This window comes from Centroberyx affinis, unplaced genomic scaffold (genome assembly GCF_046629955.1).
Source record: "Centroberyx affinis isolate AG114_WGS23_722 - 3 ecotype Tasmania unplaced genomic scaffold, CSIRO-AGI_Caff_v1 ptg003969l_1, whole genome shotgun sequence".
NCBI lineage: Eukaryota > Metazoa > Chordata > Actinopteri > Beryciformes > Berycidae > Centroberyx > Centroberyx affinis.
Genome location: NW_027281790.1, coordinates 248,545 through 263,297, shown reverse-complemented (window position 1 = coordinate 263,297; position 14,753 = coordinate 248,545). Strand labels below are relative to the sequence as shown.

General features: G+C 47.5%; 1 protein-coding gene across 3 annotated transcripts in view; it reads left to right on the top strand.

Annotated features, from left to right (window-relative positions):
- Positions 1–14,753, top strand: part of plekhg5b (pleckstrin homology domain containing, family G (with RhoGef domain) member 5b) — a 56,660-nt gene that overhangs the window by 22,780 nt on the left and 19,127 nt on the right. Inside the window, exons 1-7 of one of the 3 annotated variants that reach the window (XM_071541902.1) lie at positions 1,855–2,083; positions 11,440–11,581; positions 12,024–12,123; positions 12,380–12,440; positions 12,907–12,998; positions 13,147–13,283; positions 14,116–14,282. In XM_071541902.1, the coding sequence (XP_071398003.1) occupies positions 2,081–2,083; positions 11,440–11,581; positions 12,024–12,123; positions 12,380–12,440; positions 12,907–12,998; positions 13,147–13,283; positions 14,116–14,282 (702 nt within the window). In that variant the 5' untranslated portion in view covers positions 1,855–2,080. Of the gene's footprint in view, positions 1–1,854; positions 2,084–2,954; positions 3,053–11,439; positions 11,582–12,023; positions 12,124–12,379; positions 12,441–12,906; positions 12,999–13,146; positions 13,284–14,115; positions 14,283–14,753 lie in introns of those variants that run through there. The other 2 variants (XM_071541903.1, XM_071541901.1) reach the window with 2 other exon arrangements.

The window sequence follows — 14,753 nt, the reverse complement described above, 5'->3', positions numbered from 1 at the left end:
TGTCAGGAAGCAGCGTTGCAGCAGACAGGGGAATAACAGGAAGAGGGTACCTGACTGACGCTCCAATGGAAACGGCCTTGGTCGGGCCGACCAATATAGCCGGGGTTCAAAGACTGAGGAGAAGGCCCCCAGTGAGGAGCCGGGGTTGAGAAAACAACCCTTAATCCCTCGCATGCGAAGAGTCTCCTCCTGGCAAACCCCACTAATTGTTGGTTTGCTTTGAGTTTTCTGAGAGTGTAAACAACTGCCGCTTAATGAAGTGTTCTGAGAGTGGCAGTCTGCGCGGCTTAGTTAGAGAGGCGATAATAAGCTCGGAAATATCTCCAATTCAAAACTTGTTATTATCGCTGTGGAAATGAGTAATGGCTGCCCCCCCCGACATCAGTCGGAGCTGAACCCAAACCACGCAACCGTGGAACTTCCATCAGCATCGCGGGTGAAATATTCAGCTTTAATCCCTTCTTATTCCTTCATCCCCCCCCCCCCCCCTCACACTAACTTGCTCGTCCTTGTTGTCTTCACACTCACATTTCCCTTTGTTTTTCCCTCTCATTTAACCACTCTCTTGGAGACCTAACGTGGCGAAAGAAGTTTTAGCTTATGGTCATTGAAGGGTTAAATGCCAAGGTCAGGCATCAAGGGAAAGGTCGCTCATGTTCAGCCACCCCCCGCCACCCCCCTTCCTCCGTCTCCACCTCTAACAATGGCAGTGCCACTAGGGTCTAATCCTTCAGGGTAATTGCATCGCTGCTGTCCCTCCTTTTAAATATAGTCTCCCCTAATTAAGGCTGACAACGGGGGGCGGCGGGGCAGAGATGGATTCTGCTGCCGTTCTAGTCTTGTTTTGAAGACATAGGACAGGGAGAGGTGGGGATTGGGCAGTAAGACCCCCCCCCCCTCCTCCTCACTCCCATTCCCCACATGTGGGCCCCAGCCTAGGAGGGGGGGGGGGTCTGAATTGTTTTTGTGAGCTAGCTAATTGTGGAGGATTTAAACGCGGTTCATCTAGGCTTAACCTGCACGACAAAAGAGCAGGGAGTAGTGGGCCGTCCAGCGTGTTTGTGGTCAGCACAGTCGACCCTGCCAAGGCATGTGGCAGGCACAAGCAGCCTACCAAACGACTGTGAAAAAAAGTCTATAATTAAAAAAATGTATCCCTACACTCGCTTTGCGCCGCTGCTCGCTTTGGGCGCGCTGTGGAAAAATTTTGCTCTCTTTGCGAGCGAAACAGCTGAAGAAAAGCAGTTTGAGTTATAGGCCAGACAGCGTGTGATTACATGGTATCATGAACGTATGCGTGGTGACGTTGGAGCTGTTGTGTTGCTGTGAGGTTATGTCAGAACAGGTTTACTTCCCCCTCTGTATCCTCCTATTTATGAGAACTTGTGTCTTCTTATAGAAAAAGATTATTCCACAACTTCCCCCCGGCCAGTCAGCACTTTCGAAAAGGAAACAAACTAAATTCCCCTGATCTGACCCGGTGTCACTGCGGGGTCAAAGTTCAAACGAAGGGACAAATAGAGCAGGAGAGTTTAGCATAGAAATCAATAGGGGCAGATGTGATCATGGCATGCTTGCTAAATGTTAAGTTTGATTCACAGCAAGATAGTCAAAACGTCAAAGAACTAATACAGATGGAAAACTTTTGTAACTCTCTCGACAAAAAGCGTTGTTTCCTTGTGATTTTACATGAGTCAGCCAGGATGTGTGTGAGCCTGTGCGGCTGTGATTGAGAGGTAGGCGGAGTTGACGATTTTTTTTGTGTGTGTGCGTTCTCGTTGGACTGCTGTAGTAAACACTCAGCCTCTCAGCTCTCACATGTTCTTGCTCATTCGATCCCGGCGTCTATCAGATTAACAGCTGGGTGTTGTAGCCGTAAGACTGGGAAGTTTCAGAAACTTCAAACACACTCGGATACATACACACACACACACACTCCACCAAGGGACTACAGAGGAAGCTCGGCTCAGGTTGGGATTTCAACCTTTACCACCTGCCATCTATTGGACCTTGGAACTATTAATCAATTCTTCCATTGGAACTCGGAGGGCTTGCCTTTCCTGGAAAGCGCTGTTTGTCTATGGTGAGTAGTGCCGTAGAGAACAAGCTTTCTCCTTGATGCTGAGCATGTGAAGGCACTTTATGATGTTGCAATGGGAATAGTGAAATGAAATCTGAATCTAAATTGTCTTGGATTAGCCTTGAGGGTGTTTTTTGTTTTGTGGTGTTCTTCACTAGTATTGGTAGGATTTTGATTCTAGAAATATTCTGCCTTACAAGTATTTGTCATTCATTCACTGTAAAAGGAAAGGATGGGGAGAGAGAGCAGGCACACATATCTTACATCAGAGCTGAACATTCAACAGTAAGTTAGGGCAGATTGTTTTACACTGACTGATACGCTGGACAGGTTGTGTTTTTGTGATCTCTTTGGTTTCATTAATTATTTCACTTGGCTCCAAAACCCCTCTCTCTCTCTCTCTCTCTCTCTCTCTCTCTCTCTCTCTCTCTCTCTCTCTCTCTCTCTCTGTCTCTCTCTTTCTCTCTCTGTCTGAGGTTTCTGCTGGCTGCTAGTTAGGAAGATGGCACACGCACACACACACACACATCAGTGCAGTGCAGCCCGGCAGTCTTTAAGTCCGTTTTTCCTCCAGTGTCTGCATATTTCACATCTGCTTCTTATATCAACAGACCAAGGTCCCCCTTGGCACCCGGCTGGGTTCTCTCCTTTCCATATTCTCTATACAGAATCGAAAGTCGCTTCCAAATAATCAATTTCCAAGTCAAATTTGGAACAGCTTGTGTCCAAATCAGCAGTCAGTGGACGTTCTAATTTGAAATGGAGTACCCAGGTCTTTTTTCTTTCCCTCTCACTTCCTCCTTTTTTGGTCTTGTACACCGCCCTCCTGTCTATCTCCCCTTCTCCTTCTGCCCTGAAGCTATGGATAGGAAGGCTGGTTGCGTCATAGTCCAGCCAACATTGCCCGAGACAGCCTCCAGTACACTTGACTCTGTTAGAAGAGAGAGAGAGAGAGAGAGAGACCAGCTGCTGGTGAGTGGTGCTTTTCTCTTGTGGTCATATTGATTAGCCTAGACTGTTGCTTGAAAAAGTCACCTCTCATTTAACTGGTGGGTGGGTGTCTTTCAGGCTCCATCTTTAGTCCTTCAGTTCTAAGAGGATTTAGTGGTGTTTTCTACTTAAGCAGCAGATTCAGTATGTTGTTTTTCTCAGTGACAACAGCATGACAGTGGCATATGTCATCAGGATGTCATGTAAATGGTTGACTGTACTGCAGCGTTGACCTCAGTTCACTTTTAATGCAATCAGTCATGGAGTAGATGCTTCAAAATGTTGAAAATTAAATTTTTGTACATCACCAATTAATGAATCGTAGTTTCAGTTTATAATTGGAAGTTGGAATTGATTGACATGAAAGGAACCTGGTACCTGATCCCATCTGTGCAGTAGTGGGCTGTGTCCTAAGATAGGAGGTAATACTTCTCTCACCTTATGCATGTTATGTTGCATTATGTTCTGCTCTCCATGTGCAGCAGAGTGAGTGGGCAAAGCTTCTCCCTCCCTGCATGTTGAAACAAACTTTTCCATGGAATGCATAGCTTACTTCACAAAAAGCAGTTATTTCCTGTGAGTGTGTCATAGGGGTTGTGTTCTGGGAGTCTGTGGCTGTCTGTGGCGAACACACAAGCCTATAGTGCCTGTGTGTGCTGTTCAGTGGACCTTTGGCCAGTGTCAGGAGTTTGTTTTTGTTTTTGTTTTTCTTTAGACTATTTTATGGTATAGGCCTAGCTGTATGCGACTGCCAGAACTTTCCACTGATGCGTTAACGAATAATAGGGCTCAGACTCAGCACCAGTCATTAGCAGTGTGAGTATTAAATAGAAGAGGAAATGCTAATATCTTATGTCAGATTGGTCTTGCAGCATGAATATGAAAGTGACGCTATCTGTTACTGATAGAAAAGGGGCCCCATTTCTCCTAAAATGTTTGTGGTGTGTAATCTGGGAAAAACCAGTCCTCTTCCTACAGTGTGTGTCACTGTGCAGGGAGGATGACATTATGAAATGCTGCTTGCAGTTCCACAGTCTGCCTGACATCATATTAAAATGCTCATGAGCAAATGAGTCATGACCTGGAGTGTTTGATTGAGCATGATATGGTGAGTAAGCTTTGTTGGTGTGCAGTTTTTAATTAAATTTCAGTGCCTGGATATCAGTATCAGGGTAATTATTTAGCCTTTTCGGGATCGTTACATACACTTGCTTTGTTATCACCTGCAGACATTGGCTTTGCATGCGATGACATCATCCCCTGTTAATCATCCCTCTCCGTGCCTGTATTTGATCCGTGTTCATGAATGAATGCTATTCACCAGAATTTACCAGTGTGGGTCCTTTTATGAACATACTCAACATGTGTTTGGGTAACGCGCACACACACACACACGCACACTTTGGTCTCTCCTGGGAGGATGAAACACAACAAGTGCCTCTGTTTGAGCAAATCCATATGTGTCTTGAGGAGTGAGGACTGTACTGTACCAGAGTGAGGGAGAGTTAGTGAGTTAATAGGAAGCAGGCAGGCAGTGTTATTGCATAAGGCCCGCAGTAAAAAGCCAGGCCCTGGCACTCCTCCTCCTCCTTGCCCAGCCAGAGGACAGATGGCGGCAGAAGAAAGAAAGCGAGCGGCGGCGGCTCCCTCTCCCCTGCCACTCCTCAACCGACGCACCGTTTATTTATTGAAAAATAAATCAGACCCGGGCCGGGCCTGACCAGGCTCCCCCTTTGATCTATCGCAGCCTTTACTGGCCGCTGTTTCCAATCCCACCTACCGGGCCACAGCTAATGGCAACTCTGTGTAATGTTTAGGAAAGGAGGCTCTCTCTCCAGTACGCACAGGGGGGCCTTGTGGGGTCGTGTGCTCTGCTCCCAAGAGGACCATGAAAATTAGCTAAAAAAAAAAAGGTAGCGAAATAGTAACATGTTGCAGAGTCAGAATTGTCGCGGTTTCTGTCAGCTCAGCTTGATGGAAAGCACGCTCCCTCTGCAGGCATTTAGCTCTTAAAACTTTTTCTGTGCCGATCCATCATGCTTAATGCAGTAAAACCGTGAGCCGATACTGTATTTTTAGCTGCAGTTAAGAATTCATCAGTGTCGCGGCAGCACAGCTGGATGCAGGACGGCGAGTGGCTGGAGAGAGTGAGTTCCTGCCAGCGTGTGATTGGTGGGCTGAGAAGATGAGGAAGGAACCTGTGGATGTGGACTTTTGACTTTGAAAAACATCAGCACAGCACCGATTATTGATATCTGTATTGATTTTAAGCCTTCAAAACAAATGAAAATGTTCCAGTCGGATTTTCTACTCGTCTAAGGTCAATTCTATTAAGGTCTCATTCCACAAAAGCGCAGAAAGTAATTTACACATTGCATGGTGGAAATGTGCTTTCATTCAACAAAGAAAGGTATTATCAGCATTGAAACTGGTTTGGTACACCTGTGTTTGTGCACGCTCTACACTCGTACATTTGTATGTGCCTGTACATGACTGTATTGATTTGTGTACATTTCAAAGGTCGGTGCGTTTGTGCATTTGACTGTGAAAATGAGACAGCGGTTGTCTTTTCTTTCTCAGTCACAGACTATGAACCACTGATGATGTGTACTTCTGTCTGACTTTTGGGTTATCTTTGATTAGTTTGACGCTGTAGACTCGCATGAGTTGGTCCGACCAAAGTCTGTCTGGGTTTGGGTGTGGGAGTGAGTTCACAACAATCACACTATTTGAACAAGACCGTGCATGACTGTACACTGTCTAACCAATCATTTGCGTGTGTGGGTGTGTTTATTGGGATGCATTTGAGTGTCTCTCTCCGTCTCTCTGTGTGTGTTTGCCCGTGTTTTCTTGTGTGTGTGTGTGAGGGAGAGAGAGAGAGAGAGAGAGAGAGAGAGAGAGAGAGACGACAAGGCCAAGGTGTGTGTCAGAGAGAGAGAAGAGGGTGGGAGATTCAGGACATTGACTTGCAGCTACTGTGAGACAGCTGACTGATGAGGAGTGGAGTTACTGCTAACACAACTTACTGCAGAAGGGAATCTCGTCCAGTTGCCAAATCAGTGATGACTTGCATGTCAGGACAGGACCGTAAAGCAGCCTTTTCTGTGGGAGTGGAGTGATGGTAAGGATTAAAGTTGGCCTGCGTAATAAAACACAGTGTAGCTGGATGTCGCCCGCAGTCTTAACAACGCAGCCTGAGGACTGAAGTGCAATGAAACTTTTTAGTGTTGTACAGAAAGTTGGCCTGAACAATATGGTTTGCACTTTGCTTGCACCAGACATTATTAGCTATTGTGCTAATATGAAGCATTAGTCAAGCCGTTGTGTTTTGTGTTGATTCAGGCTGGCTTTGATTTCATGTTCTCTATTGTGTGTGCGTGTATGTGGGAGTGTGGGAGCGAGCGGAGGTTGATGATGGCCTGTTGGAAGAACGGCAGGGAATTGGGTTTGCTCTATGGGCGTGGGCACCGCTAGGACAAACAGCTGTGTGTGTGTGTGTGTGTGTGTGTGTGTGTATGTGTGTGTGTATTCTGGTGGGGCAATAAAGGGGTGGGAATTACTAGAAAGTTCCTCTTATCCCAATACATGGTTGGTGATATAAAAACAGTACAGATAAGACTTGTAATGTTTTGTAGTATGATACGGAAGTATACTGTGTTGCAGGCTGTTCAGTTGTTTTCATTTGGATGCAGTCAATTAAAGTGTGTACTTTAACCACCCCCACCACACACACACACACATGCACACACACACACAGTAAACAAAACGCAATAAGGGCTTTATTAAAACCCCGAGCTGGAGCCTTGCTCTCCTGCCACGTGTTCCTCTGTTATCTGTTTCTTCTCACCCATCATTCATTTCTGATGCAGTGATGTGACACTAGTAGGCCAGCCATTGTTTTGCGTTGACATAAATGCATCCACCTTTGCAAAACAAGGGAGTAGTTATGACCTATTGTGCTACTTCTTAAGATACACTATGTTACTGGGCTGTGCAAGAAACTGTAGCCCGCGGCTCATGTATCCTCTTTTTACCCCTCCTCTTACCTGATACACACACACATACACACACAGATGCTTGGTGTTACATAAGTGCTAGGTGTGCTCTGGCAGGACAAGCTGTTCAGGAGAGGGCTGAGGTCGGGGGCGGGGGCGGGGGCGGGGAGGGGGGGGGAATGCAGCCAGGTTGCAGGCAGACAGTGGGTTTGATCCAGGACTGTTTGGCTTCGCAACCCCATGAATTTTATCAGTGTGTTCCTACTGGACATGGTGACGGAGACAGAAAGAGAATAAGCCTTATAATGCGGATCCACTCACCACGCTTTGATGGATATGTGTTGCATCACATTGAGTCAGAGCTGTCATCGGTGTTTGAATTTATCTGTAATGTTTTAGCCAAGCGTATCCCTCAATGTATAATATCATTCCATAGAGAGAGATTGAACCAGCCTGCTAACCTGCGGGTAGTGTTCATTTGCCAAAACTTGTGCAAACTTGTCTTCAGTAGCCAGAATCTGGATGATGGCTAATAGAGATGGCGAGAAGATCACAGCCAAATAAAACGGCTCGCAATCTACAAGTTCCATCCTTGATTATAGATCTTGTATAGACAAATTGAATCAAATGTGTCTAAAAATAACATAGCTGCATCCCAGGTTGGTGGCATCAGCGGTCTCTACTGGTTCCATATTGGTCATGTTGTCCCTAATAAGATCAGGCTAACCCTCACATGTGGCAGTAGGTACAGTATGTACTGTAAAGCGAGTTGGAATAGCCGTCGCATGTAGTTCATGCCTGTCGTTTGGAGGATTACGTGTTAAGGTAATAATCCTGATTCACCTCAAGAGACTCCAGTCATTTTCTTTCAAACAGAACAGCCTTATTACAGCTGAGCGGCTGGCCTACTGCTCATCGATGACACAGCCTTGGAATGGGCAGGCCTGCGTCTGCAAGCCCATTTATGTATGAGTGTCTGTGTGTGTGTGTGTGTGGGCGTTGGTGCCTTGGCGTGTATACAGTATGCGTGGAAACAAGGGTGCGTAAGCAGGTGCCACGTGGCAATGGATGTGCTAAGCTGAGACAAGGGCCGCAGTGGTGCCGGTGTGTGTTTGCAGCTGTCGGGGGGGGGGGGGATGTATGTGTGTATGTGTACATGTGTGTGTGTTGTTCTGCGTGCTGTTTCATCTACAGTCACTGTTGCTCCCCCACTAATCCAGCCAGATCTAAGAGCAGGCGTCCGGGGAGACACGAGACACACACACACTCACATGACACATGCTGTCTCGCACACACTCACTGTACACACACTCGCAGTACAAAGCATGCGTGCTGCCCCTCAGCTGTCCTCCCAACATCACCTTCTCTCACAGTGCGCCTCGGCTCCGTCACTCACGCACTCCTCCCCTGATCTGCTCCGGTTCAGAGATATTCTAAGTGTATCCAGCTGGGAGAGAATATGCAGGGTAATGGAAGTCAGGCCAGCCTCATACCCAAGTATCAATCACCCCCTCTCATTAATAGGAATGTTCAGAATTACAAAAATCCCCGCTGCTCATATCCTGAGCTGTTTGAATGTCAAAACGCACTTCTATTAGGTGTATATCTCCAGGTGTCTCAGCCCTGTCTGTCTCACTTGTCTATGGGAGCTTTTCATATATTCGGTACCTTTCTGGTCCGGTAAAAGAAGCCTTTTTCCTCCTCATCTGACGCACTCATTTGTTTTGGCTCAAGCACCAGATATTTTCAGCTGCTTTAGTCGCAAGCAGGAATGTGAACGCCCTAACTTGTTAGTAAGGCAGGCCTACCTATCTGGGCCATTGTCTAAATATGGCATCTGATTTGCTCATATTTCCCTGGCCCGGCCGTCTGTCTCCACATCTCATGCAGAACATGTCGCTCCTGTCTGATGGGACGTTGGAGTCTGTTTCTCTTCAGGAGTGAATTCGCTAGTCCGTGTGTTCGTGGACATTCCACTTCAGAGGAGCATAGGTAACTGTTAAGATAGATCTCTGTGACGTGTTCGTTTTTTCCTTGATGCTCTCACTATGGCACCGTGGTCATCAAGAGGCAAATTCATGTCGGTCAGTCAGAGGTGAGACGCTTCACTCCTCTTTACATGTGCGCTATCAAACTTCAGCACAGTTTAGCACTTGAAAAATGAAATTTTTCTACAAATCATGTCTGTTCTTTGAGCAGTATCTAATTCATAAATTGAAGTTAAATTTATATTACTATGAAACTAAATATTCACACATTCAGCTTCCACAATCCTCTTCTTATATTCAGAAAGAAAAGAACTAAACATTGTCACTGCAAATCTGCCGTGGGACTGAACAGGATCTGTTTCAAATATAGAGAGCACAAGGAAAGAGCTGAGAGTCTCCTCCAAATCCAATATCAGTTTAGTGTCACTTCACCATCACGACAATACTGAGGAAACAAGACCTGTCTTTGAAGTTTCGCATGAAGCTGCCTTTTCAACAGGCTGATAACATCCTATGTCTAATGACATGAAAGTACGTCTAACCTAATTGTGCTTATTGGAGGAGAGCATGTCATGCCTATCGGAGAAAACAAGGCCATTCTCTTACTCCATTTAGCTTCATAACTCGCTCAGTGACTCTTGTCTCTCTCTCTGTCTGTCAATCTCCCTCCTCCCCCCGTTCTATTTAAAGCCTCTTGCTGGTTGGGGCTCTCAGTGTAGTGACCCTGGGTGTATGAGGAGGCGGGGCTGGTGGCAGAGGAGAGGGAGAGAGAGAGAGAGAGAGGAAAAAGAGGAGAAGACCCTGGCTGAGCGGGGCTGTTTAATCTCTGCAGGACCGTCAGATGGCTTTGACAGAGCACAGGCACCAATTAGGCCGCAAGATTAGGGGGGCTTTGTACTTCTGAAAAGCTTCTGGACGGACCCTTCTTTTTTTTTTTCCCCTTCCTTCCTCCTTTGGGTTTATGTCTTTACTGGGACTCCTCACCCTGCTTTAACCTTATCCCTCCCTCCTCCCTCTGTCCTCCCCCAGCCCTCCGACCAGCTCCTCAAAATCGGCGCTTAACCTGGCTAGACATTGAGAGGAGTAGGATTAATAAGGCAGCTCGTCAGTGTGTTTTCAGAGGGTGTAGGGTGCGGAGCTAGTTGGCGGGCCGGCAAGGCGGTGGATGGTTACTGGGTGCCTGCTGGCAATGGATATGGAGCCAACCTGCAGGACTGGGGGAGATTCCTGCTCCCATCTGCAGACGCTGACGGTACCGTACCAGGAGGGGGGGGGGGGGCATAGAGAGAGACTGCTTCCATTGTATTTAAACCTGAGTCACTCGACTGCTTTCAGACACTGTGTAGCTGGTCAGACAGAGCATATGTTAAATTGGACAGCTGCATTTGGCATAGGGTAAGTTTATGTGTTGCAATGGTGTGGTTATGTAAGAAAGGCCTATATGATGGCATTTTACCAAGGGGGGTGATGTCTGCCTCTAGCAGATCTGTGTTTGTTGTGTTTACATGAAAGCCAGACTCCCTGGCATGAGTTCCCTCCCTGGTGTGTACACACACACACACACACACTCACACACACACGCACACACACATACACACACACACACACATATACACACACATACATGCACAGACACACTGCTCCTCCTGAGTACATGGAAACAATGACAGGAAGTACATTAGCGGGACCTCCATTGTATCTCCCCATACATCCTCGCTTCCTGAGCAGGGTGTGGGTGATGTTGAAGAGGGTGGAGGGTGGAGGGTGGAGGGTGGGGGGTGGGGGGTGGGTAATGCCCAGGCTGGAGATGTAGGAGAGCCCCCCTGGTGTTCCCGGTGAGGGATGGCGGCGATGAAGGAGGAGGGGGTTGGTGGGGGGGGGGGGGGGGGTATGTCTGGCCCAAGGCAGAGAGAGCTTAATCCTGCAGCCTTCTGCTGCCTGTCTGCTCAGCTCTGCAGCTTTGGAGCTTCCGCAGCCTGGAATTCGCCCAGTTGCTGACCCGTGGTCAGTTTCACTCTTTTACCTCTTATGGTCAGATTTTGGATTATCTAACGGTGAGCTGGTCCCAGATCGGTACACCAGGTGGAAAAACTCCTAGTGTGACTTGAGGCAACTTAGCTGTCGTCGTCCCGGGCAGGGGGACAGATGGAGGGAGGTGGGAGTCACCAAACCTCAGGAATGCCATGGCCAACAATGGCAGCCTCCGTGGCTATTTGATGGCGGCAGAAACAATAGTCAGGGAGGGAGCTGTTTGTTCTGAATGTGTGTGACTGCTTTGCCCTTTTCACTTTCATCAAGTATTTTTAAAATGCTGTTTTTGTATGTCAATGCAGGGACTTTGTGTATTTTGTATTTTTGATCAATATCTCTCTTTTTCTGTCTCTAGGTTTGCCACCACCCAGACTGCCAAGACCTGAATAGCAAAAGCCCCCTTCACCTGTGTGAGTCATGTGACTCGCGCTGCCATTCCGAGAACACAGACAACATGCACTTTGACCGGCACCCCCGATTTGACTTGCAACCCCAAGGTAGATTTGCATCATTTCTTTATTTGGTATTGCCCCTTTCATGTACAACACGCATAGTATACACACACACGCATATGATGATGTCATACCAGTTGGCTCATTGTAGGATCACGCAGCGTAAGTATCAAGTCATCTTAGTTTTCATTTTCCTTGTCTAAATAAGGCACGAAATCTAAATCTGTTTCCTCTTGAGCCGCTCAATATTTTCCTTCCCCAGATGTTTACTATGAAATGAGTTCACGGCCTCTGGATATTAGTTCCTCTTTCTGTAACCCAAAGTGATGACTTGTGCGCTCGTGACGTGTTAAAGTCCTGTAGTAATAGTGAAGTAAACTCTCTTTATGCCGGTGACTTGCATGACTGGTATTAAAGCTTGATGTCAAAGCTCGCCTAAGCTGTGATCTAACGCATAGCGTGTCTGCTGTGTTTTCTTACCCTGCAGCTTCCATCCTGGCTCGGAACGTGTCCACGCGCTCCTGCCCCCCGCGCACCAGCCCCCCCTCTGACCTGGAGGAAGAGGACGAGGGGGGCAATGACCGCGGGTCGGTAACCCTCCGCTACGTCAGCCCTCTGTTACGTCACGCTAGCTTTTCACGTAGTGCCGCCTGTCAGTGCGGCTTTTGTCTTTTCACGCCGGAGGACAAAATTGTAGGCATGCGACGATGTGTTGCCTGACAGACATTTTGATCACTTAGAAAAGGCATGGTCACATTAAGTAATTATGTAACCGCTGCTTAGATGTTTTATGAAGTGTTGGTATATGGAGGGGATGATAATTTGTGTGTAACTGTTTTGCAGGGAGCGTAAAACAGGGGGGATGAAGTTGGTGAAAAAGAAGCCACGGAGACGACACACTGATGTAAGTAATCATGCAGACACGCAGACTGCAGTGTGCAACAGAAAATAATGTCCTCCAGGGAACCACAGTCCCTTCTCTGTTCCTGGTAGCAGTCTACTACATCTTGCCCTTGAGAGACTATTATACAAGATTTGTTGGGGAAAATTGTACATGTCACTTGCTGTACGACTCACATGTATAAGGACATTTTCTCACATACAGCAAATGGTGTGTGCTGCATGCTGAAAGTTATGCAATACGAAAGCAGCTACCGCTCTCAGCAGACACTGTTATTTCTCTGCGATGGTGATGCAGCCTAGTGGTATCTCCCAGGCTGTGCTCTGTCTGAGCCAGGCAGTGTGGTGAGAAGGAGCCCCCCTGTGGCTCTCCTGAGATCACACATACAGCATGAGCCCAGGGCCGGCCGGCTCCTCAGAGCTTCAACCCCATCTGTGTAAACTTAACGGTGTACCTGTTTCCCCTGCAGGACCCCAGCAAGGAGTGTTTTAGCCTCAAATTTGATCTCAGCGTTGACATCGACACAGAAATCGTACCTGCTATGAAAAAGAAAACCCTAAGGTGAGAGGAGAGGGGAGGATCTGATCTGTCTCAAGTTTTAGTCTTATGTTTACACTAGTGATGGACTGGCCAGAAAAAGTGTCTTGTAAGTTTATTATGTGAACTGTGAGCAACATATACTGACTTTCCACTTTCATGTTGTCACCAGAGAGGTTCTAGGGCCAGTGTTTGAGAGGAAGGGCATTGAGCTGTCCCGGGTTGACCTTTTCCTGGATCAGTCCAACACTCCGTTGTCCCTCCACTTCGAGGCCTACCGTTTCGGTGGACACTACCTCAAAGTCAAAGGTAAAATTCATTAGGTCAGGGACAAAAACACTTGACCCCACATCTTATTTTGTGTTGTGTGTCTTAATCCATTAGTGAGACATAATGGTGCTAGTGGAAGGGATAAAAATATGGAAAAAACAGACTGTATTGTGTTTAGCTGAGAGATTTTCTTCTGTGGTGGCCCATTCATTAACAGTGACTGGGCAGGACAGTTGCCAGGGTCCAGCTTCCTCTCACACCCTTGTTTCAGTTTAGAAGGGAAAAGGAGTGGACTGTATTCCTATGGAGAAACCATGCCACCGCACATTTGCCCTGCCCTCCACTCTGGCTGGACACGATGACACTGTCTGCTCCTTTTTCCTTTGCGGCTTCAGAGGAAACTGGGAACGGTGCCCCTCGTCTTGGATCCTTGCAGTTACACTTGTAGCAGTCTGTGGATCAAAGGCCCATTTAAGCCTGTCATAAAAGAGATCCTATGCCATGACTAATTAGCGCTCGCCGTTCTTTTGAAATCGCCACCCTCCCGACTCGCACCTCTCGACCGCAGTCTGGAGTTACACACGGCCTGACACACAGGGGTCGAAGCATTCAATCCACAGCTGTTGGGCCCAAAGTCAGTCACATGCTTAGAGGTGGGGGAATGGGTGGGGAGGCTTTCATGAAAATGGAGATTGAGGGTGCTATAGCATTCTATTCGATTGTGTCCTATATTCTCAACAGTACATTTTTTACCCTATAAGCTTTAACAAATGTTTAGTTTGTCCTGCACTATCCCCTGCTCCAGTTTTACACGGGCCCGTTACAGGATTAAAGCTCCCCAGAAAGCTCAACCCCTCTGTTTGTCGTTTAGCGCGGCCCGGTGATGAGCTGAAGGTGGAGCAGGGTGTGAAGGACCTGCGATCGCTCAGCCTGCCCAACATGAAGCCCTCCGGAGGCCAGAGCCCCTACATCCTCACCCCCGGCAGCGAGAGGGTGGAGCACGGATCTCTGGGACGGCGTGAAAGCGTAGATCTGTTGGTAAGTTACACCTCACCAAACTAGGATAGTGGCTTTACGAAACATGTTCGACAATGGTAATATTTCATGTGACGCTCCAACTCAACAACATCAGACTTAATCACCCCGCCCCTTCAGCCACAAACTGTGAGCAAGCACACACACACACACGCCCTGTGACTCCCATTGTTTCGCCACACCCTCTTCAGTTTTCCACATCTTCACTTCCTCCTCCAATCCCACGATGCTTCAGGCCAATGCAGCCTCTCATGGTAATCCAATCATGACTTCATCATATTCCATTACCTTTATCTGCCCAGAGGAACACTGGGACTGTATTTGTGGGTTTCCTCTTAAATCCACTGCCAGCCTGCTCAGTGCTGTGGGTTGAACCGTTGGCACTTGTATGATGAGTTCACTCAGGAACAGACTCTGCCGTTCCCAAGCTTTCCTGTGACTACAGGAAGTGTTGTTTTGCTGCTGACGAGAGGC